The sequence below is a fragment of the Pterocles gutturalis genome, unplaced genomic scaffold (genome assembly GCF_000699245.1).
Source record: "Pterocles gutturalis isolate BGI_N339 unplaced genomic scaffold, ASM69924v1 scaffold14073, whole genome shotgun sequence".
Classification (NCBI taxonomy): Eukaryota; Metazoa; Chordata; class Aves; order Pterocliformes; family Pteroclidae; genus Pterocles; species Pterocles gutturalis.
The window spans coordinates 86423-110705 of NW_010120691.1; the positions used below are offsets into that span (position 1 = coordinate 86423).

The window sequence follows — 24283 nt, forward strand, 5'->3', positions numbered from 1 at the left end:
CGAGGTCCTGACATCCGTGCTATAGATGTACGTTTCAGGGGTTTTTACTTCAGGCTACCTCCTCCAGTCTGGTCCAGTGCCCTGGAAGCCCATCAGCACTGGGAGTACACTAGGCGAGCTCGTGGGGAGCAACTTCTTGTTAACTTCATCCTGGAGAATTCCAGTTATACAGAAAACCTAGAAACTGGACCTTGTTTTTCCAAACTATACAAGGAACATGCCTCTTTGAAACAGATGCTCCAGTATATATGATGCCTGGGAGACATTTAGTGATGCCGGCAGCTGGATACCTCCAGCAACTATTTCTTAATTGCTTGTGAAAGAAATGACACCCAGGGAATTGGAACATCTTTTCAAGGAAATGATAAAAAACACAGATTAATATTTTCATAGTGCAGCGTCTGATCACTGACTGTTAGAAGAAAAATGGGTCCCTCATTGAAAAGTCAAAAGTACCACAGATGGTAGGTAATAGCAAATGAAGAACCTACCTTGGCTGTGTCTCTGTTGGCTTCAGGCAGCAGCATGATCAACAGATGCAAAGCTTGTAGCTGTAACTTGATTTTGGAGATTTCTAAAAATAAGAATAATTAATATTTTTTAAATGAAGCCCTGAAGAGGAGAACTTGGTGGTATTTTCCCCCTTTCAATCTGAAACAGATATTTGTTTTCAGAAAATTTTTGCACTAATGTTATTGAGTAATTTGCTGAATGCTTGTGCCATTGGAGTGGAGATTGATTGCTAATAACTTAAAAAGTATTTGTCCCCAATCTAGCACTCTAGAAAAAGTAGAGCCCATTGTCAGTTACAAAATAGCATCATGTCTTCAGCAACTGGTATATAGTGATAGTGTGCAATGCTCACTAAAGAAGCTATGGTGGAGAAGACGGGAAGAATAACGCTGTCATTAGCTTTCACTCAGGATGAGAAAGGTTTGGAGGAAAAGACGAGTGCGAGCTGTGGACAGTGTATCTGTTGTAGGGAAGGAAGTTACTTTATTCTGCGCAGACACCTCCTGTTCAGTCTTCTCTTCCAAACTGATAAGTGATTCTAACTGCATGCAGTCTGAGTCTCACAAGGAGCATACTTGGGTATGTGAAGGTTACAGGAGGTCACCTTCTAGTGCCCTTTAAACTACCTCATGGAGACACTGAAAACTTAGCTGCAACCTTTCGTAAAGGTCCTAAGGTTTCTGTACCAATTTGCCTAATAAATCACCATCCTGGTAGTTTCACTCTGTCCTAGCTCAAGTGAGTTTACAATGAAGTCAGTAGGTATGGCAAGGTACTGCTGAGTTCTTCCTGGAAGAGAAATGAACTAAATGTACTGAGAATGAGAGGGTGTATGTACAGTGAAAACAAAAGCTGACTGCCTGAAGCCTTCTGTGATCACACTTATCTTTGTATTAATATTCTGACCTCAACATAAACTGTAAAAGAAATCAAATAGATCCAATAGAATATCAAGTAAAGGGCAGTGACTTGAGTTTACCTTGCAGAAATTTTCATTTGTGAAATCTATAATTTGTGCAAATCAGAGTCTATGTATGAAAGTCATTGCTCAGACATCATTTCCTCACAGGTTTCAAATCTGATATAAAACAGTTGTGTCATTCACACAATGAGTCTAGGCTATTAGCTAAATGCAGAGACTTTTTTCCATTTGAAAAGGAAAGTTTGCAGAAAATTTAAGAGTTTAGGCAGTGCACTGGGCCTTTTTTCTCTCTACTTCAGAGAGAGAAAAAATGTAATGTCTACTGTTACATTTTATCGAAATCAGTCCATACTATCTCCTTTTCCACCTACTTTCCACTAGTGTGATGAAAGCAGGCAGATATTCTACTGTGAAGAGGGGACTTGGGAGTTCTCTTATAAACATTTTCAGCAGTCCTGCTGCATCATTATTTCGTACTTGGTCCCAGTCAAAAGTGTCTTCATAAAATTTTGCCTCAAGTTCTTGATGGAGATTCTGAAAGATAAAAGGAACATCTGACCTTTAATCGTTGCTTCTGACCTGGCAGTTTGAGATCACTTCAGAAATCCCATTACAAACAACAGGCAGGTTTGCACCATAGTCAAATTAAAGTGGTTCTAAACCAGTAGCAGGGTTAGGTACAGCTGTGCAGAGTTCAGAGTAGGTTAACAGACCAAGATCCTGGGGATATTTTGCATCCCAGGCTAAATTTGGTTTGCATTAGCTATATTTCTGCCAGTGACCCATCTGAACCATTTTAAAGTAAGACAATTTTGTGCAATGTCTTAGAACTAGAAGCAGAAAATGCAGTTAAACAGGATTTTTAGCACAGCTGTTCTCTTTTGTTTAAAACACTCCCGAGAGGTTTTGACCCTTAAATCACAAAGGAGTGGCATTTCTTCCTCACTGCCAGTAAACTTGCTAGACAATCTGCTGGTCTTTGAGTCCATGGGCCTTAAGCAAGTGGCTTTAATGTCAGGTCTTTAGGACAGCTATAATTAGATTTGATCACTTCATAGAAAAACAAAGGTATTAAACCATTCCTGTCAGATGACTTCAACTTAAGAGATGCCAAAAAAACCCACCGCAAAAATCCCAAGAGATACCTAAGACAGAATTGATTATACCATTTTCGGTGCCCATTTAACCCTCTTGTTCTCCAATGTCAGCATCTTGCTCTATCAGAGAGATCTATGTAGTTTTGGAGGGCAACTGATCAATGTTTCACATACGTGTGTGAATGGGAAACATTCAGCAAGGTTCCTAGTAGGGACAGAATTTGGCTTCAAACCCAGATCACTGTTTGGAAAATGCAAGCTCCTCAAAAATTCATTTAGTTAATAAGATTGAGGCTATTGTAATATAAGGATATCCATAAATAATGCAGCTTTCACAATTATTACTGGACAAACATTGCCTTATCCATAGGAAGCTTGTTGCTCCTTTTTGTGAGACCATTTATGACAAAATAAATCTGTAGCTAATATTTAGGTTTCAGATCATGTTTTTGTCTAACGTACTTTAATATTACACAAAAAAGTTTAGTCCATTCAGACAGAAAAGCTTTAAAAAATGAGTTCTGTTTACAGTGCCTCACATGAATGGAAGGAAACTACATATCAAACATGGTCACACATAATGAAGCGGAATGGTTGGTACAAAAGGAAATAGAAAGTCATTCAGGATTTGGTATATAATGCTACAATCTCATTTTTACTAGCACATTTTACTGGTTGTAATCTGGGCTCTTTTGGCTTCCTCTGTGTTCACATCCTTTGCACATAATCCATACAAACACCTGTATTAAATTCTCTCCTGGTAACTGACTGGGAAATGTGGAACAGAAATTCTCACCTCATCAAAATCACAAGGGGAGAGAAAAACTACTCCACATTTTTCTGCTGAGAACTGGGAAAAAGCCATAGAAATAGGAAGCAAGACTTCTGAAACATACATTTTACACAGGCAAGCACATATGTCTATATTTCTACACACACTCCCCCATATACATACATATATGGACCTAAGTACTTTAAAAAAACATTTTTGCAATTTTTTTTAAAACATTACTGATCCTACAGTAGACTTTAATGCATTTTTGGTTCACTGGAGCTTTTCTTACAAACCAGATTACAGACAGAGGAAAACTTGTATTTATTTCTTCTATTCTTTGTTTTATAGAAGAACAACCTTTAATCATTTCCATATGCCTCCTCTTTCTCAAAACAAGACTGAAATAAAATTGGAATGCCCTCAAATCCTAATGTCATAATAATGTATGAAGGCTTTGAAGGATGAAATCTGGATCTGCTTTGAAAAAGTCTCTCTCTTGATGGTTGGCTTGTTGGATAGACTTAAATAAAGCCAAAACTCAAATGATTTAAAACTTTCATATGGGCAGTTTAATGTACCACCCAGTATAGGAAAGCTACATGTAAAGTCATATATCATAGCAGCTCCCTGGATATAGGTTGTGAATAAGAAGTGAACAAGACACAGTACAGTATATGCAAAGAATACGAAAGTAATTTAATTGGTTAGAGCACAGCCCTGCTGTGTAATCTCCCTGGAGAAGCCAGAAAAAAAATTAGAGTGTGTGAAATAATACTTTAAGTATTTGTATGAAAAAATGAGGAAGCTGAAAAGTACAGGCCAAATTAGGAGCTCCCTTCTTTAAGTTGTGGCACTTTGCAAGGTGCTGAGTTCTTTTATCCATCCACAGTCGAAGGAAGCTGGCATGCTGCTGCCTATCTTCGGTGCACTTCATGTAATGCTGCTTTTTCTTGTATTCATTTTTTATGATCCTCAGCCCATCCACGTTTAGCAATCCCCAACATTTGTGTGGCTGCCACAGTGCTGAGACTTCCTGCCTCAGAAAGCAAGACTGGCTTTCCTGAGGATGACAAAGTAGGAGCGGGATGCACTGTAAGAAGTTGCTTAAACCAGATCAAAAAAACCCTAGAAAAAACAGAAATCAGGAAAGAGGCAGACACTACTAAGACCAGAAAAAACTTGTTTTCCTAATTTGCCTCTGCCAAAGGCTCCCAGCTCCTGAAATTAACTTAGTCTGGAGGAACAATTGCAAGCATTACTCCACCACAATGTCAGGTTATTTGGTACCAACTGTCCTGTGTTCATAGCCTGCAAATAGCCTGTGAAAATGCATTACTTGAGGCTGCCAAACTGTGAACACAGGCCAAATTTCTCTCACTTGGAACATGAAATTGTAAGATCACAGAAGATAAATGAGAAATAAAATGACATGAAGGTTAAAATGACATCAAATAAGATCTTTATCTGAAGTATGCTCAGTTTAGCAACTCTGGATTTCTGAAATAAATTAAAACAGAGATAAGATCACAGCAATTTTGCACGTCAGAGATAAGCTGAAAGGATCCCTCAATGTTTACTGGAGAAAAACTGCATTTACCGTCAAGTCTGTGCCTTATATAGAACATTAACAAATGCAAAGCAATAGACCACATGTTCTATGATTTACTGGTTCCCAGGAACCAGTCTGACCTTTCACTGGTAGGAATAGAAATGCTGAGCTACACACATCAGTATTTATGTGCAGTGTGAATTTGTGTGTGCTGTATTATTTTACATAGAGTCTGTGGTCTAAGAGACGGAAAACTGGCACGAGCATGTACCTTGACTCTGGAGGCAGATCCAGGCACTCGTAGAATTCCTTCAGTTTCTAAACCTGTTTCCTCAAGCTTGAGCAGCAACTGAAAAACAACCCAACAAAACCCAGGAAAATGCTCAGAAGCACTTAAAAATACTATTAACTATTTTCAATCTAAGTATCATTGAAACTGACTTGAAAAAGGTACATTTCTCTACCATTTGCTAATGAAAACAAGCCAGCTCACGTAAATAAAACTTCCTAATTTCTCCACATTCCTCACCCTGAAATACAGAGTATGCAGAGCATGGAAAGCTGATAATCCAGTAAGCCCCTCTGTCCTTGATTTGAGACTTGGCACTGCTATAGAACAATTAACAGTTAAACATACTAATAAAAGGGCAGGTACACTGGATAAAACACAGTGGTGTTTTGAGGGAAAATTAACCTCTGAGAAATGTTTAAGTCATTCCCTGAGGAGCACAATGGTAAGGTCTATAGATAACATACATTTCCAGGAACTGAGAACTCAGACTAGAAACTGATCTCACGATAGTTTATTTTGAAATTTCTGTGAATAGAGGAACAGGCTTTCCACTCTAATTCTTTATAAAAAAAAAATGTGTTTTGATTTAACATAATTTAGAATGAGAGAAAAAAAAATTACTAGCATTTATTCATACAGTTCTGGATTTTCACTACCAGCTCTGCTTCCTGCCATAGCTGTTGGATCCTTCTAATTTGCTATGGTATATTGATAGGGGAGCTGTGGACCTGATTGCAAAGTCATGTAAATATTGAAGTCATGTCAATCTTTCCCCTGACACTCCACACCACTTCTCCTTTTGTCAGCCTTTACAGGGAAAGTTGTTGTAGTTCAAGTCCACGTAAACCTGTGTAATTGCATGTATGCTTGTGTCTGTGTACCTGTCTCCAAGATAACTGCTGATGTCATTGTACTGTCAAAGGACTTGTATAAATGACACCTTGTCGTACAAACCTCAATGAGAAGATACCACTTCCATGCTGGAAATAATATCTAAGTAATACCTATGGTTTGAATTCGTGTGAAATTAAAACTCCTGAGACAACTCACCTCTGCCACTTCTGCAAACACAATTTTGCATGGCTCTCTAATTTAATGAGAAAGGGAAACAGAAAGCCAGCCATTTGTTTCCCGAAGTTTCCTGTACAGTACCATATAATTAGAAAAATGCAAAGAGGTCCTCACCACGAATAAAATACACAAAAGGAGCAAATTTTGTCTCCTTATCACAAGGTTTGCAAACCACAACATACAGACAGGTAACCTATAGACACCTTTAAGTCTGTAAAGCCTACATCTTTTATCTGATGTCTGCTTTGAGTGTCAATGGAAATTATGGAAATGTGAACCTTAGTGGCCAAGCAGGCTGAGTTATACTCACTTTTTGGAAGATGAGGGGAACTTTTATTCCAGGAACCTTCTTTTGATCATTCTCCAGCAATACGGTGAGAGGGACTCCAAACAGACCATTTTCTTAAAAACAATAACAAGACGTGAAAAAAAGGAAACATAGCCCCGTACTTGTCTTCTCTGCAATGCTGAGCAGTGCCCAGGTGGCCGCCATGGGGATGACACAGCACGTACCTCGTCCCCGCACCCTCTCTGCGCGGTTTCTCTTCAGCTCCACCCCCAATGCGTCGTAGAAGGCTGTTAGCTCAATCAGCGAGAGGTAGCGGATCTTCTTCATGTCTTCAGGAGAAAGGTCTCCAACCTCTGTCAGTCCAAACCGGCTTTTCCGAACAATGAATTTCTGCAGTACAGATGAGTTGCATCTTTATTTGCACAAAAATTACACGACGTGAATTTTTGTTTTGAAAGAGATCCTCATATGTGATAAGAAGTCATACTAGGGTAGACAGATAACACGAAAGAGCTGAACTACAACCTATATATTGGCCTGGTATGTTGACATAACTTGCATCCATTTGAAACTTAAAATTGATCTTGCTCATCATGTTCCCTTGCAGTTTGACTGGTAAGCAGTGCTGCAGCAGAGGTATTAACCTCAGTGCCTGTACTCCAGCTGGACCAAATGAGCCACGAGCTACTTAAAACTTTTGCCTAGTTTCAGCTGGACATAACATTTTGCTCTGCTTCTGCCTCCCCCAAAGCATCTCTGAAGACTGACACATTTCATCATGGATGTGGCTGTATGTCAATTCTGTGTGTGTGTAATGAATCCATGCCTGCTTTGTATATCACTATTAATTTATGAGGTCTTATAGGAGAGTTCAAACTAAAGATCCGAGGAAAAGCCCAGGAGCAAAATCACTTAATCCTGATGCCAACCTGCCAATTTACTGGTACTTTTTATTGCTCAAGAAGCTTTCAGGCTTAGAAATATCTCTCTCAGCACCTAAGAAATAATTTTTTCAAGTTGACTTGAACTAAATATTGAAATTTGGGGGCATGTGAAGACATCTACATATTTTTTTAGAACTTCAGTGTCACAGATCAGAGCCAGGAATGTTGCATTTGTCAGAAAGAACAAATACCTGTCAGTTTTTTGACATAATTGTTAGATATAATAACAAAGTTTAGTAAAAAACCACATGCTTTCCAAAGAACTGTGCATCATTGGGTTTTTTAAAAATTTAATTGTAATTTAAACAAGTAATTGTTAGTCAGAGGCATAAATTAATAACATTACAAATCATCTCCTCCCTTTAGGGAACTCAGTGGAAACCCAGACTTTAACAATATTTTGCTTCTGGAGATTTCACACCAGTCCTCCCTTTTTCAAATAAATTTAGACTCAATAGGTTTAACCCATCTTTAGAGGAAGCCAGGCAAACAGATTAAGAAAAAAGCAAACAAAATAGAATTAAACTTACACCAGATTTCAAAAGAAAGAGAGCACAAAGGACATCTAGATTGTGTAGGTTAGGACTTCCTAAATCACATTGTACATAGTCTTTCAATAGGGATTAATCATAACAGAGGGAAAAAGAGTGCAGGGGATGGAATAACTAATTTACAGGCTGTCTGGGGCATTTTAGGCTAGAATCTTCCCTCTCCAGAATGCAGCAATTTCACTGTTACTCTTATGCTGAGACTTAATAATGTAACAAAATCTATAAGGAGGATAGTCTTCTGAAGACACTTAAAGTACTAAAGGATATCTATACATTTTGGTTCCAGTGATACAAAAAGTCCAAAAGCAGTCAAAGCACAATAAATCATCTTGAAAATAAGAAAAAAAAAAATCACACAGTACACATATTTTCTGAGGGGAAAGAGAAAAAAATCATAGGGAATAACAAAGTCTATTTGCAACTATGTTTGCCAAGAAAAAATGACAAACTCCAAAACCGATTACAAAGGGTAGCTACAATGATTTTCCATGGTGACTGGTTGACTCCTAGTGTCACTATGACGTGAAGCAGCGGTAACACAAGGTTTGGGGCTGAGCCTCTTTCTTCTGTCTTGTGTCACAATTTTCCAGTTATTTTTCTTACAAACAGTGGAGTCCCCATATGCAGCACTGAAGGAAGCTGTGCTATCCTGAAATAAGATTGCTAGTATTTTGGCTAAGGATCATGTCTGATACTGTGTGCCATGTTGTTTCTGTGTGGAACTATACAGTGTACTAAGGCAGGCCTGAAATGCTTACTGACTCTTAGTTCTGTAATAGCTTCAGCTAAGTCACATTGATCATGGACCCACATTGGCAAAGTTGTATGTAACTCTATGCAGATAGTGATGTTGAGTTGTCTCTTCTAGAAGCTGCAGGGGACATGCTATTTTATGATATAAAATCTCTCTCTGTGCAGCTCGGTATATGCCATCCATGCAGTTCGTTCTCTTAATGTGTCAGGCCTTCCCTGGAGAAAGTATGATGTTGGGTAAACTTTGGCCTGGCCCTATTGGCCCACCTTGAGGAAGTACAGGTGACTGGTTTCTCTGTGTAACAGAGGAAAAGAGGATTTTTTGCTGGGGCCCATTACAGTCTGAGCCATTATGGGAAAAAACAAATACCATAAGTGGCAGCATATGAAGTAAGAGAAATGACAATGTCAACAGCTATGATTGTTGACTTCATTCAGAAAGTCACTGTCTGTGATGACCTGGCATATTTCTTGTGTACGCTTCTGAGCACACAGAATGATGTCCTACATGCAGAATAGTTCATCTCCAGCACAATACTGACCTTTTTGCAATATTAACAAATTATACATCTGCAAGTCTATGATACTCAATGTGTCATCTTCTCTGCCCTGTTTGTCACCAGTTTCCCTGCTCTATCAACTGGAAATTGTCTGAGCTGTTGCAGAGAACAATTTGTGTATGTGTATATGTGTGTGTGTGTTGTAGTGAAGGCTGGTGTCCTAGGTTTGTTATTACAAGGAACAAGGATGAACCTTTGGTTTGCCAAAATCACGATGAATGCAGAGGCATCCTTACTCTCCACAGGACACCAAGTCATCCCCAGCACAAGAAAACCCGGACACACTAAAGCACAGGGTTTTCACACCAGTTGTAATTTACTTGATGTCTTATCCCTTCTTCCAACAGGGAAGCTTACTTCTGCATCTCAGGTTCTTCTTCTGTGGTGGTGCCTGAGATTGACAAATGGAAAATTCTCAGAGAATGCAATGTCTGCATGGATAGCGACAATTTCAGATTGGTTCAGGACCTCAGGACATCATAATATTCAGGAAACGCTTCTAAATAATTTGTGTTGGAAAGAGTTAATCTAGTTCAAGTTACATCTATTTCATATATTTCACTAAAAAGGTGGTATGTGAAGCACAAACCTCCAGTTTTCAGTAATGGAAGATGTGAGGGCTGATGGAAATAGCAAACTGTCTTCCTTGACTTCAAGAAATAATTCCAGATGATGACACAACTGCTCAGTGTATGTCTGGTTGGATGATATGATAAACTTTCCTATAACCAGTCATGTAGTGTCTCCTGTAGCGTAATTGCACTGAATAATGATTGAAGACAATCAGTACTGCTGCAGGACTAAGGCTTGCTTTCCACCCTCCATCTGTGAAGCAATTTTAAATCTATGTGTTAACAAAGGCAGATAATCTGTAAGGGAATAAAGCAGGAAAGCAGACCAGTAATGAAAATGATTGCTAGCTTTAGTACCAGTAACTGCTCTTTATTTCTATGCGAAAAAATGTGTGGATGATGCAATATTTGCGGATTGATTTACAGATATTCATCTGTGATGGGTACAAGTGAAAAACAAGGCTTGAATATCCAGTTTAGCTTCGGTGCCTTGCTGGGAATCAGTCACAAGCAGTAGGCAGGCACAGCAGGCAGTCTTTATAAAGCACACATAGCAAAGGACAGCTAACGTATCTTAACAGACTCCAATGTGCTGGCGATATAAAGCAGGAAATTACTGAGTTAAGGAAAACAATTGAGGAAATATGTTGAGAACAAACTTACAGGCAAAGAAGAGTCTTCCTTTTTGAACCTCTGGTTTTTCGGCCATTCTTGGGCTTTTGGAAAGACTGTAATGGATTCTGAGAAAGAGACTTCGTAGGAGAGCTCTTCTGTTACAGATGGGCTGCCTTTATCTAGTCCGCAGTCTAGACAGCTATTAGCTGAAAATAAGAGAAACTATATATGAATGCTGAATGTACGCTTGCATTTAGTACAGAGACATTAAAAAATTGAACCAAGATGACAAAAATCTTGAGAAAGTAATAAAGGAAGTGCTTCAAAGAGGAATTTCAGTGTAAACCACAGCATGTTCCTGTTTTGTCTGGAGGAAATAACCCCTTAAAAATAAAATCCCTATTTTCATTTTGGAATATTTAACTTGTTGCTTTTCATGAGAAAGATAGTAAAGCTGGAACTTCCTGTTTATCAGGAATTATCAACTTTTTGTACTCCATCCTTTTCTACCCGGGCCAGCAAACTGTGTTGGCACTTGTCTAATGAACAATTAAAAATAAAAGTTCCTGACAAAAAAATGCTGTTGACACGGTTTCTCAGGTCACTGTTAACTTATTTACAATCATAAGATATTGTGCATATATTTTAAATGCTCACATAAATATATTTTTCACAGTTGGTAGTTTAGGTGCGTAGCACCAAAACAGGACTCAATGTACAATCTTCCTGTTTGAAAAACACTATATCTACTGGAATTTCTGGTAGATATTGTGAAATTACTTATTGTTCTACTCTAAAATTTAGTCACTTGGTGAAATTAGTGGATGCCAAAGAAAAATTTTTGAAATCAGTACAATCAAGTGCAGAAATACCCTGTTGTCATGGAGTCCAAAGTGTGATAACATGCATGACTTCCAGTGTTGCCAACTTTCATGACTGATTTCTCACATCTCAGGACAATTTTACATTTTTGATTAAGGTCCAGCTCCCAGACTCTTGCAATTGGAACAGAATCATAACCTTAATTGGAAGTGAGGTAAAATTTCAGCCCCCAGGACCGCAGAGAAGAGTTCACTAACATGACCCAAGTGCATTCAAAAGCCATGGAAATCAGAAAGTGAATTAAAAAGCATTACATGTTTTATAAACATGTACATGCCCTATGATTTTTGAATCATTGAATTTACAAATCCAGGGACTTAAGCATTTTTTGCAACACCTTTTGGTTTGACAGCCTTTGTTTTGCAAGTCTGAGATGAAAAAGCTAAGTGTGTTATTAAGTGGCTTCTGCACTGTGGCCTTAGATGTTACCTAATGGCCAAGTTGTTTTAAGATGTTTTCCATCTCTCTTTCCATCCTTGGATCTGGGACCATAGACCATCCACAGTGTCCCCTGGCAATTTGGTTTCCCATCTGTTCTAGTACAACTGCTTGCAGAGCAGAGGTACCAGCAGAGCAGAGGAATTAACAGTTTTTGCAACCAAGGAAAATGTCTGGGGTACTATATCCAGAGGTAAACATCTAAGAGACTAGTTTTGAAACTCGGGTATTGATATCCCTTTAGTTAAGCCCTGAACAATGGTGATGGGAAGAGCTTTCAAAATAAAAGATGGACATTCCCATGGAAGGCTGCTGGCAGTTATCCTGACACTGAGTGGAGCAGAGCTATCATTTTCATTAGCACTGCCAGTCACTGTCAGGGCAAAGTGTTTAAGGGATATCCAAAATAACACCATTAGTAGATAATAACAGGGTAGAACCAGAAAAATTATAAGTTTCTGCAGTACTGGATTAAAAATGTGAAGGAAACATGCATCTTTCTTGTCATGATTTGCAACAAGAAAATACACTGCTGACATGTTTTGGACAAATTCTGCACCATATTTTTAGAGGTTATTTTCACATTCCCAGCCTTGCAATGATCAGTACGTTTGAGACACTGATGCCTCAAGTGCAGCAGTCCGTGTCTGTACAACACCAGTCTCGAATGGGAAACTTTGGTTCCTGCATGACAATAAGCTGACAATGATTTTAAGGAAATATATGCAGCATGGCCCCAACATGAAAGAGGGGACTAATCTCAGAACCACAAAAGGATCTTTCTGTCTATCATTTTTCTAGGAGTAAGTGAACACTGGTTACACATTGGCATACTCACAGCTAACTGATTTCCAAACTGGCTTCTGCCCAGGAAGCTGGATACCATTAGAAGGAACTGGTGACACTGGAACTGTCTCAAATGTGGGCTGACAGGCAAGGAAAAATGATCAGACCGCAGTGAAGGTAAATGTCTGTGGACAGAAACTGCTACAGTTCAAGCAACAGTGCATCATTCTCAGCTTATACTCTTTTGCCAACTCTAAACAACCTATTGTGATTTGCCAGAGCACATTTCTCATAGCCAAGTCTGACAATTAATCTTCCCCAGGCTGCAGAGAATTGGATCATGTTGAGGTCAGTAATATTGCAGCTCGCTGTAGCTAATGAGTCCTGTCCTATATAATGACTAAAATTACCTAAGTAAATTGCTGTCCGTAATGGTACTAAGTGAAAGGTCCTTGTCAAATTGGAATCCATCCTGCTTTTGGCCACAAATCTTTTTGAGGACTCTCTGACATGTGTCGAACACCCGCTACTCCCAAGGACCTGTCAGAAATCAGGCTGTTCACCACCTTTCAGGATTTGGGCACTAGCAAATTATTAATGGATGGATGTCCTCCCATAGGTTATATACTAACACTTTATCAGTGAACTGCAAAAACAGTTTTTGGGGAAAAAAGACCTTTTCTATAGGCAGCTTAATTTCTTTCTGCTCCAGAAATCATTCTTTCCTGTGTGAAAATGGTGAAAGCATGTGTGGCACAGCAGAGAAGGGGCTCTGAAGCCCAAGGGATGACTTTCAAGCATTGTCACCTCTTGGCAGCAGAGTTTTTCCCTTGTTCTCAGCAATTTTGGGACTTATCATAAAGACAAATCCAAGCGTTTGTGTGTACATGGAGCAGTAGCAGCTCATCTGTTCATTCTTGGGTAAAACAAAACAAAACAAACAGGTCAGGAATTTAAAAAGTACTCTGAAGGGTACTCAGTGAAAGTAACTACAATGCAGGAAACCAGCATTGTACTTTTCAGCTATCCTTTGCATCCTGGTGGGATCCCTTGGAGCGATCCCTTTCTCAAACCTGCCACCTCACCCCCCCTAAGCCTTATGGAGCAGCCCCAGCTTGAACTTGCAGCAGAGGACCCAGATGAGCCAGAACAGCCACTCTTTAAATTGATCTTTAAATTGCTCTTTAAATTGCTAAATCAGCTGTTTATCAACAAGCAGCAATGTCTCAGGGTAGAAATTTTGTCTTCCCCATTTGTAGCTGATGCACAGGAGCAGCATTCAGATATTTAAAAGACACGCAGCTCCTCCAATTGGAAGCCTGAAATAATGTTGCGGTTGTTTTATTCAGTCTTATCCTCTGAGCTATTTGAGTAACAAAGTCAAATGTAACATGAACAAAATCTCTCCTGAGAGAGTCCATTCAATGTCCCGCAAACTTGATAGCAAACAGGATTTAAGTCACATGGACTTTCTTTTCCAGAAGACTGTAAGGACCATTGATTTTTTAAAAGGAGAACTCCAGGATGCTTTTACGATAAAATCCCATAAAATTTACACAAAAGACTTTAGGACATAAAAAAGCTACAGAAATTTCAGGTGTGAGTGTGGAAGTGGAGAGGATGGTTACACTTGCCTCAGCAATTTGGGAAAATCAAACATAAAAGTAGTTGTTCTGCTGCTTAAGATCCAGACGGAGAAATTAATGGTAAACATTAGCAACTGGCTCATCTCCTTTCACTACCCAAAATGTCTGACCTTGTGAACAGTATTCAGAATAGATTTACACTGAATCAAGTTTATTAAGAAAAAAAATTCCTTCCAGCTTTGTTACGCAGGTGAAATCAATAGTGAAGCAGCTGCAGTAACCAGGTTTGGCTCAGCATGGAGGGGCTGGAGGAGCAAAGCTGACAGCACAACTCTGCTTCGCACCCAGCAGTGCTTTTGCAACAGTTTGCAGGCAGCTCTAGCTTGTGGCAATTCAATATTGTGAATCATGTAAAATATCAGGGGTAGCTAAAACCATCATACTTTTGGTCTCATTTCCCAGCCTCCACAGGAATAGTGCATAAAAAAGCTAAATCTATGTCTTTTTTTTGGTGAAAATGTCTTCCAAACAGGACAAACCTCCCCTCCTCACCCCCCCTCCCCCCTTTTTTTTTTTAAATCTCAGGACAATATGATACAAAGGAAGGAAAGACTGGGAATAAAACCTTTTTAATGCATATATTTTAAAGATACAGATTGTTTCCTTAGTAAAAAAGAAGATTAAAAAACTTTGGAATCTCATGTCTTAATGAATGTGAAAGACCAAGACTCAAATTGTGTCCTTAACTAAACTGGGATTGCTTTTTTGATTTGGCTGAGGGTCCAGTGAAGGCAAGACTTCTCATATCCCAATTTCTGACCAAAAGTGATTCAATAGACAGTTCTCATTATCTGATACTAAAAACAAGCCCAGTGTTTACTGGCACAGTGTACACAGGAATTTCCAATGGGAAGAGGAAACCAGAAGACCAAGAAAAAGACAGAGATGAGGTAGATAGTTCTTTAGGAGCTACCCTCATTGTAGCAAATGTAAAACCAGATCACTGGAGCACCAAAACAACCAAATTCTGTTGTCAGCCCTGCAGCTAAGGGAAATAAAGGCAAAGGAGGATAGCCTTATATCTCTGGTCAAGATACAAGTTGGCCATGCTTTGGATATATTCGTATTTTTGGGCACTGTCATCACAAATGCCTTTTCATGCAAATAGCTCTGTGTTAGTTAGTGATTGTTCTTTAATTAGGACATGATTTTCTCATGCATTGCTCAAGTAAAATGCTTCTAAAACTCTTGAAGAGTTTTAGCTGATCACAACATACAGGGTTGGGCTGTTAATGAGCATTTCCACCCTCCAATAACAAAATTGATGTTCCCTCCCCACTTGTATTCTGCTGTTGATTTTTCTAGGCTTTGAGCATCAGCAGAGCTGATAGCTTCTGATGGAAGCAGTGGGGTTCCAGCAATAAGGAAAATCAGGCCACTGTGATTAATAAACCATCCAATTTAAAACTCTGTAGTGTGGCTGTGAGTTGAGCCTGCTGTGTGTAAGCCTGTCTGAAGCAGGGCAGAGGCACCTCAGCTGGGACAGGCTGCTCCACCGAGACATCACTCTCCGAGGGGTGAGATACCACAGGTGATGCATTTTGCCTCCATGGATCATAGCAACCTTCCAGGGCAGGCAACAGGAAAAAAAAAACTAAAACAAAATAAAAAAACCAAACAACCCCAACACCAAACAAAACCAAAGAAACATAGCTTAATATCCTTTAATTTCAGTCCACTTGGGCTGTTGAGGGAACACTCCTGCCCTGAGGGGACAGGCCTCAAGGCAAGATGAGGAAAAATCACCCTTTGCTCTGTATTGACTCACACAGTCTAGCCACCAGGCAGTAATAACAAAACATCTATCAGGCAGGTTTTGTTTGGTGTGGTTGGTTTTTTTTTATTATTTTTTTTCAGAACAAAGAAACTAGGGCAGATCTCCCTGTCTTCACCCCCAACCGCCCCATGGCAACTACTTGTGCCTCTTCAGCGGTCCCCTAAATCTCATCTCAGGTGACCCTAGCGAGCTAACACCTCTGCTCTTGACATTAGCTACAGAAGAGAGTAATCCATCCTGTGCCCCATCCCTTTAGGCTCCTGCAATGCTTAGGTTATTGGGAAAAGGATGCAAATCCTCCTAATGGGGAGGATTACAGAGCTATGTGCAGCAATTAGAGGTGTTTTGCTATTTGCAACATGTTTACTTCTTCCCTTCCCAACTACAAAGCAGGATGTCAGAGCAAAACTCCTGCAGGTCATTTCAAGCAGCCTTTTTTCCAGCCTCTCTTCGGCAGCTGTGCTGTAAAATTTTGCCTCTCCCTGTTCCATGCTGCTCTTCTTTTTTTGGCTGGGTGGTTTTTATTCCAGATTACTTTCCCAAACTGATTCATCACAAAGATTCACCAACAGCTGTAGTGCCATGCCCAAAGAGGCAGCAGAGCACGAGAGGCTGCTGCAGCTGACACCCTGTTACAAAGGGCTGCTCAGGAAACCCTCAGCTTGGGGCACAAGACCCCTCTGTGATGTGTCCGTCCCTGAGAGCAGATAATTACGATGGACTTTTTAAATCCCATAATAAGCAGCAGAGATAAGACTTATGGTCAATGGGAATGCCTAAAGGGTGTTGGAAACCTTGCAGGCTTTTAGAAATATAATCTGTTTTGCAGTCTGTCGGAGGGACATGATGACGTGCCCTGCAGCTGCATCTGTGTATCTGTGCTTAACGTTTAGGTAAGCACCCTGCAGAACTACATATTTTTGTGGGAAGAATTAGAAGTCTTAATTACTTTTTCAGTCTTATCTTTTGGACTTTCACAATGCAGAACTAGTAAGTGAGCTGCATTTCAGAGGAGAAAACAGTGATTTGAAGGGCAGTGGCTCTGAAGCACCTGATTCCTTTAGCAAGTGAGAAACAAAGGTGAAAAATAAGCAGGTCAAAACCAGATCAATAAAGTGCCCAGCCAAGAGAATGGGTACAACGTTTAGTTGGCTGACTGAAATTTATTAGGAAACATAAGCTTTATTATAATTTTTAAAAATTTAAACACATTAATGTTTACAGATACTTGAAACGGGAGAAGTGTGCTAATCTAATAAGAAGTATCGTCAGCTTTTTAATGTTCATGCAAACATGCCCGATGATTTCTCATGCAAGAAAGTCTGCCCACAGGAAACCACTGGATGCTTCTGTATATATTTGTGGGATATGTGCAAGAAGTTCAAAACAGCCCAGATACTTAAATTGGAGATAAATAAGTTAACTCCCCAAACATTATGTCTTGTAATTTTAATATAATTATGCAGCTACAATTTTGTTTCCCAGATTTTTGTTTTAAATTCATCAAAGATGCCAAGCCTTGAGGAGAAGGTAGAAAAATAGAAAAGGACAAAACAATTTCATAATGAAGAATAGTTTCTTGGAGTTTTGTAATGGCAATACCTTTAATATTAATTTCAAAGGTGAGCTTGTGAGCTTATTGGCAGCTACCATTTAAGAAAACATAAGCGACATATGTGAAGTCATGCACATTGCTTTGAGCATTGGACTAAACTCACACCGCTGACTGCATTCACCAAAAAAACAGGAATTGGTGCACTTAGAACTATCCTCAGGGAAAAGTGGATGAAACCACCAGAAGCAGTGCTCATTTCTGAAGCCATGAAACAAATGAACAGTTAATAGATTTTCATTTGCTACATAAGTGAAATGTAACTGCCAGTGTACCACTTGCAATCATGCCGGCAGGTGGTTTAATTGCTTATGCATACCTGAACCCCAGTTGCTTCATTAGATAAGTTGTACGAGTTTTACGGCACCACTGCAACTGCTGAGTAAATAGCAAGTGTCCCCAGAAGCCAGCAAAAAATTGAATAGCTGCCAAGAGTAACTCACCAATTTCCAAAAAATAAGGGAGTAAATGTTAGTCTTGACAGGAGATTGCAGCAGGAAGGCTGGCAACAGATACAACATTATGTTACAGGGTAGTGGCAAAACTGTGCACCTTCTATTTTATTTATTTTCTTCCTTTCCTCTCAAAATGTAGTATATACAGCATTAAAAGTCTGGACTGAGCGTTAGGAACTGCTACTGGCTGTCTGTACATTGTCAGCAGAAAAGGACTCCTGTCTGGTGGAAGCTTTGATGAGCTACATGCAAAATGCGTAAAAATTAAGCTCAAAAGCATTTGATAGGGTTCATTAGCTACTTACAGAAGAGTCATTGGTGCCAAAGATGTCTCGCACATCCCGGACTGTGTGCTTGTTCTTCTTCCTCAGGGTCTGAGTGTAGGTGTTGTACCTCTTCTGCACGGCGGCAGCTTGAGTTCGGGTCAGTGTGGACAGCAGGGCCTGGCCGTCCTCCTCTTCAGCTCCCGAGATCAATGTAGACAAACCTACATCTTGCAGCCATTCTGCCTCCAGCTCCCCTTCTGTGGAGGAAGAGAGCGTGTTACCAGGCCTGGCACAGGAGGGAGAGGGGGCTGAAGGAGGGGACATGGCACGGTGGACCACTGCCTCAGCCTTTACCTCGAGAAGACTTCACCTCCAATCTTTGTTAGGCCACAAGTGTAAGTTAATTTAGTTTTGTCAACATACTGTCAACTTTCAGTTTGGCAGTGTCTGCACAGGACAGGCTTAGGAGAAGAACAGAAGAGGTATTTTTAACCTGTGCATCAACACACTCGTGTGAAGAAGGCAGTGGAGTGCCTAGCCTGACACAGCAACAGTGTTAACAACCAGAGCATAAATCCCCTTGGTTACCATTTATAGCATGTTATTCCAGATAAAGCCATTTGGCAAGTGGAAATTAAATTTTTATTCCAATTAAAATAAGCAAAAATACTGAATTGGTATATACAATAGAAAAAAATGTATTTGCACACTAAGGATGGGATTTGAGATGCCAGAGTCAGCTGGTAATCAGACACCTAGTGAAGATGCGTGATGTCCACCTACTCCAAGATGATTAAGAGCCAGAGCTGCTCGCTAAAGAGCAAGGGTCATGCAGGGGTAGGTATCAAAGAGGTCAAGTAAGGGTGGAAGATGCAGAAATAGCTATCCTTGCGTGCTAGGTATCATCCTGATTTCTAATAATTAAAGACTGGCTAGCACTCTACACCCCAGCACTTCTTGATATCTTGATTAGTGACTAGTATCTTCTTGAATCCTGTTCAATACTTGCTTCTCAACCGGTTCAACACCACAACTGGTTCAACACCACAGCTGGTTCCACAGTGAGATTATGCACTGTGTGAAATAGTATTTTCTTTCCTGGCTTTGTTGGACATGGGGAAAGCTTCTGGTACTTTCTCAGAGAGCCACCCCTGCAGCCCGGTCCCTACCAAAATCTTGCCATGCAAACCCAGTACAAAGTTTCAGCCTGATACCTGTTACATTAAATGAATAACCCCTGTCACTGTAGGACAGGGAGAAGCTCTCAATCTACCTTTTCTAAATAATTCAGTAATTTTAAATTTCACTGTCATTGCCTTTCTATTTGTCTGCTTTTTAAAGTAAACAGTCATCACCTATTAAAATCTCACTTCACATAGGAGATTTTGAGTGCCTTCATTTTAGTTCTGTGAACAATCCTAGCCGAGCAGTACGCTGTCTGAGACAAGACAATAATTGCATTTGGGTTTTGACTGAAGAAAAGGTATGACAAATAAACACGTCAAACAGGAAATGGATTAATTTGCAGCATGTTCTATAAAACAACTAGTCAATGCACTGATTGTTCTTGTCCCAGCACTGGTCTTAATGACGGTATTTCCACTTTCCCTTTACTGCCTCTTCTCGACACAAGAATGCAGGCAGATTGATAGATACTAGTTTGCTGCACTTTGGTAGTTAGATACAGAAAAAAGAAAATTACAGGGCTGGACCGTAGTAACAAGTGAAAGCATCTTACACATGTGCCTTCACTGACTTCATTGTTAACTACCTTGTCTCTTTACAAAGCTCTACAAAAAGAATCTGCTTCTAAAATCCCTGCTCTGTGTCAGATGGGATGCGGCCAGCCCTGCATCCCAGGAAACAGCTTGTCTCTGCTCCGATCCTTTCTGCATCGACAGATAGGATGATAGGCTGTTCCTTTCCCTCCTTGAACCAAGGTTTCTTCTACCATCCTTACTCTTCTTTCTAACAAGGTGTCTTTTCATTTCTGTGTGCCACTGTTCTAGTTACATCCATTTGTGTTCCAGTTTCTTAATTATATTCATTTTGGCTTTTTGTCCTGACACACTCTTATTTAGTTTTTAAACAAACTTGACTTTCATGATGCTATGAAAAATAGTAAAGCAGATGTGAATTTGTGCCTGCTTACCAACCACCCCTGTGACTTGTTTTCTCTGGCTTTTGCCTTTTTTCCTGTTCCAACCACTCACAAACAATAGACTAAGAAATAACAACAACAACCAGAGCAGTAAAACTATTAAAGAGAAGGAATTTCTGCATTAAAAAACCCTCAAAATTTTATGACACATAGGTTTAAATAAGGGCTAAAAGAAAAACATGTTGTTTTACAAAACATTTTTATAGTGGTAGCTACTTATACAGCAGAGTCTTGATGCTGTGTTTGATTCTGCTCCACCAGAAGACAAACAGATAATTGAGAGGGTTCCCTCTGGTTGGTAATTCTCTTTTTCTCATAGAGATTGCTAGGAAAGAGGTATACCTCTTTTTAATTTCAGATATAACCTCAAATAACTCAAATAAAAGCACTGCAGCCTTGTAACACTGTGTTAAACCAGTTCTGCATATGACTGCCACCTTAAATAACCCATGGCTTCCTCTTCCCCTACATTTTCATCCCTTGTATCACTTGCTGTGATCTTCTGTTCTTTCTTGACCTTAGTTACTAATGTCAATGGAGTAAGTGTGCTGATGTCTTCCCCTTGCACATGTGGCCCGGCAAAAAACACTATTGTGGTTTCAACATCAGTGGTACTTGGCTACTATCACCCTTTGGCTTCCTTCTTAAGGATTCTGCATCTCTTCCTGTCAAAGACATCTCAAAAGAGTGTCAAATGTTTGGTTTTTATTTTGCCCTGAGGACTTCCACATTGATTTTCAGTGTTTTGATCCTTGGCAAGGAGTATTATCCTATTAGGATCTTATATAGAACTATTATTTCCAAGATATATAATCCCAGACTGAATGTATTCCTGAAATTAAGAACTAGGGCAAGCACTGCCTGGTTGTGTGTGGGTGTATGCAACATATATGTGTTTAAAACAACAGTATGGAGGTAAATGAAGTGTGGAGATGTATTGCATTTTACCTTGCAGTCTCATTTTTAATTAAGGACAGAGGACTAAAAATCAATGCAATGTAATAAGGTGTAATCAGACAAAGGGTAACATGGAACTGCAGCAAAGTATGCACTGTTGTGAAGATTTAGCTCAGCAGTGATGAAACTGATGGAAAAGCTTCTGAGAACATGAAAGATGGGCTCCTGTCTACTAACTTGCCAAACTTAGTATCTCACAGATATGTGACATTCCCCTGACCATGCAGACAAGTCAGGAACACCTAGTTCATGCTGGCAACTGCATGAAGGAGATCCTAGAGGTTCACAGTCTCTTTCTGGGGTCTCCAAGCTAGAGAGCATGATCAGACAGGAATTTTCCCAATAAGGTCAAACTGATTGAGGCAGATTTATTTTCTGCCTTCCCATAACAATAACCATAAAGTTTCAATGTGAAACTTTGATCTATTTTTATTTGAGACCACAGGCCAGCATGAAGAAGTGCAGTTTGGATTTAAGCTGCCAGATCATAACCCTCATAGCAGACTGAGACTTCCGGTGAATGGAGATATTTTCCTTTTGCTTCCAGGAGAGCTCTGCCTGGAACTAGTGAGTGGGTGGTGTTCCTCACAGAAATGGTACATGGTTGGAGCTAGATATCTCTGTGTGGGATACTTATCATGACTGGTTGCACATTGGGTTGCTTAATAAAGTAGCACCATTTTCCCCTTTTCACCCTTTTTCCTGGTAGCAGAATTAATGACATCCTGTTGCATCAAGGTAAGAAAAATACACCGTCACTTGTGTTAATAATTGTATAGAAAGAACACATCATTGTTTCAAAATCTACCTCTAGATCAGTAGTTACCAGACTAGTAGCCATGATTCGCAAAAGGGTTGCAGCAGTTATCAGTGGTTCGTGACCTCAAAAGAAATTAAGTTCCATCCTACAGTAACACCTGGTATTTTGTGTTGCACAATATAATGCATTTGTAAGTGGGGTCATAACTGGAAAAAAAATGAGAACTGCTGTTCCAAATGTTATCAAATCATCTAACACAAAGCTGACTGTAAGAAGCTAGGGCAGACTACTACATGTTTTCCCAAATACATTACAAAAAAGGAGAGGGGAAAACATTAAGGTAACAGAAGGAGGCAGCAATACCTTCAGCATAATTTGTATAAGTGATGAATGAATTTTGACAACGGGATGCTGAATGATACAGGCATCCATATACTCAGACTTATCCCTAATCCCTCCTTGAGTTATATCTAAATTGGGCAATATCTCAGAGAAACAGGCAGTTATCATATTTCTCATATCACCAAACGATATCTAACTAAAAACTGCTTCAAGACTTTAATAACTTCTGTATTATATCCTACCAAAAGCCATAAAATTGAAAATTCCAGAATGCTAATTTTTTTTGTCTTTTTATATGTTTAATTCAGTTTATTTAATGCCAGAGATTAAGTTTTCATTTAGTGCCTCTCTCTTCTGAATTATACCATATCTGTCCTTCCGAAGCACTAACAAAATCAATGCAAAAAACCTTAATTTAGAAGTCAATTACCAGCCCCCAGTGCATAAACCAGACTGGACTGTTCTTTCCAATAACATCTCGTACATTGACTGTGATGTTCAGAAGTGGAGCTAGAATGATCATAGACGTAGCCTAGTACTTTGGCTTGTACTTGCTGACACTAGAAGGGAGATCAGGGCATCACTAAAGAGATAAGGCAAAGCCAAGGGGTGAGGAAGAAGTGGTGTTCATGTGCTCACCATCAGCAGGTTTGAACTCCAAGAGTGTTGCTTCTTCAGACCCATCTTCACTGCTCTCCTTGATGCTCTCCACTTCGCACCAGAAGTCCTCCATGGAGGTGCTGTCCATGGAGGCTTGTGAGTTGGAGCGACTGAATGCAGGAGGTGCTGACTCATTGGAAAGCATCCTGTTAATTCTTCGACAACGAGGCAGAGACTTTCTAAAAAGAGATAGCAATGAAAATAAAAATACTCTATCAGGCTAACCTGTACCATTCAGACAAAGCCCACAACTAGGGCTTCACCTGTGACTGCACCAAGAAGCAGGGAACAAGGTGCTGGAGGCAAAGTGCACAGTTCTGGTGATCTTAATGACCTCTGCTACTCATAACAGTTATGGCTGGAAATTTATTTTGTGTCTAATAATTTATCTTTTTAATGTTCTTTAGTGTTTTACACCCTAGAGGGGTACTAGAGAGTTGCAATTTCTGTTTCTAACACTGATACCCACGTAAATGAGACACTGGAAAAGTATCTTAACTTCTTTGTGCCTCAATTTCTCTTTCTATCCTGTCCTGTTTTGCTTACAGGCTGAAATGCTTCAGTGAAAACTTTTTTGGGGAAAAATAATCAGACTTGGGAACATTGAAATATTTTACAAACTTATCTTGGATCCAGAAAAGTATTAAAAACTTGAAATATTTTAATTCAGAATAATAATTACCTTTTACTTGAAAATCTCTTAATAATAATCAATTTTTCTTAAATTAAATTACAATAAATGAAATCTTAACAATATTTGTCTTTTAAAATAAATAATATGTTTTATGCCAAACAGTTTTGATCGCAGGCTCAAAAAAGTTATGACTCACTAAAGATAAAATTTCAAGTTACAATTCAGTACAATGATGGAATCATAAGAAAAAAGTTTGTTCCTTACTCCTGTGTTCTTTCCTTTTCCCACTGTAAATTCTTGCAACTGAAGACAGTTATACAAGTTCATTCAAAATCTTATAGAAAGCCCACCGTAAAAGTCTTCTCTGCCTTTGCTCTTTCACATTATTATGGCTGGGAAAATGC

At 39.4% G+C, this 24283-nt stretch overlaps 1 protein-coding gene across 1 annotated transcript in view; it reads right to left on the reverse strand.

The window, feature by feature from the left end:
* The window catches only part of ARHGAP28 (Rho GTPase activating protein 28), a 70523-nt gene that overhangs the window by 6889 nt on the left and 39351 nt on the right, over nucleotides 1-24283 (reverse strand). Inside the window, exons 2-10 of the mRNA XM_010076995.1 lie at nucleotides 23225-23424; nucleotides 18405-18622; nucleotides 12662-12749; nucleotides 10552-10709; nucleotides 6733-6898; nucleotides 6530-6621; nucleotides 5128-5205; nucleotides 1807-1969; nucleotides 492-574 (exon numbers count right to left, since the gene is read on the reverse strand). Of these exons, the coding sequence (XP_010075297.1) occupies nucleotides 492-574; nucleotides 1807-1969; nucleotides 5128-5205; nucleotides 6530-6621; nucleotides 6733-6898; nucleotides 10552-10709; nucleotides 12662-12749; nucleotides 18405-18622; nucleotides 23225-23424 (1246 nt within the window). The remainder of the gene's footprint in view (nucleotides 1-491; nucleotides 575-1806; nucleotides 1970-5127; nucleotides 5206-6529; nucleotides 6622-6732; nucleotides 6899-10551; nucleotides 10710-12661; nucleotides 12750-18404; nucleotides 18623-23224; nucleotides 23425-24283) is intronic.